Source organism: Penaeus monodon, chromosome 21, assembly GCF_015228065.2.
Source record: "Penaeus monodon isolate SGIC_2016 chromosome 21, NSTDA_Pmon_1, whole genome shotgun sequence".
Lineage (NCBI taxonomy): Eukaryota > Metazoa > Arthropoda > Malacostraca > Decapoda > Penaeidae > Penaeus > Penaeus monodon.
In genome coordinates this window covers 20,755,406-20,755,904 of record NC_051406.1, presented here as the reverse complement: position 1 = coordinate 20,755,904, position 499 = coordinate 20,755,406, and the positions used below count along the sequence as shown (strand labels likewise).

The 499-nt window shown below is 29.9% G+C and overlaps 1 protein-coding gene across 4 annotated transcripts in view; it reads left to right on the top strand.

Moving 5' to 3' along the window:
• Positions 1–499, top strand: part of LOC119586329 (galactose-1-phosphate uridylyltransferase-like) — a 7,585-nt gene that overhangs the window by 1,769 nt on the left and 5,317 nt on the right. For all 4 annotated transcript variants that reach the window (XM_037935040.1, XM_037935039.1, XM_037935041.1 and 1 more), the window contains exon 2: positions 53–234. In XM_037935040.1, the coding sequence (XP_037790968.1) occupies positions 216–234 (19 nt within the window). In that variant the 5' untranslated portion in view covers positions 53–215. The remainder of the gene's footprint in view (positions 1–52; positions 235–499) is intronic.

The following is a 499-nucleotide window of genomic DNA, read 5'->3' as shown; positions in this document are numbered from 1 at the left end:
GAATATTTTGGACGTTTAATTAATAAGTAATGTTTTACATTTCTCATGACAGGATAGTGTGAGAATATGCTGAGTGACATCTGGACTGATTAGAGATAAATGTTCTTCAGAAGCACTGCTATGCTGAGGCTTCATTTGTGCTAAGGCTTATTATTAGAGAGAAGAGATAAGCTGAACTTTATATTAGAGCATCATCCAAGTGTATTTTCTAAATCATGGCCTTTCAACCAACTGGTAAGTTATTAGGTTGTTATATTTGTGTCTGGTTTTATTTAGCTAATTCTGAAATATGAAGAAGAATTTTAGTTTTTTGCATATACTGTATTACAGCAGTTTACTTCTCAGATTAGTTTTGGAAGATGCTAGTAATGATATTCTAAAAGTTTGTACAGATTTTTGTAATTGAGGCAATTGTGTAATGCTCTTAAAATTAGATATTAATTACAATGACAATTGGCTGTCATTTTAGAAAATAGAATAAATGCATTTCTTAAAAAGA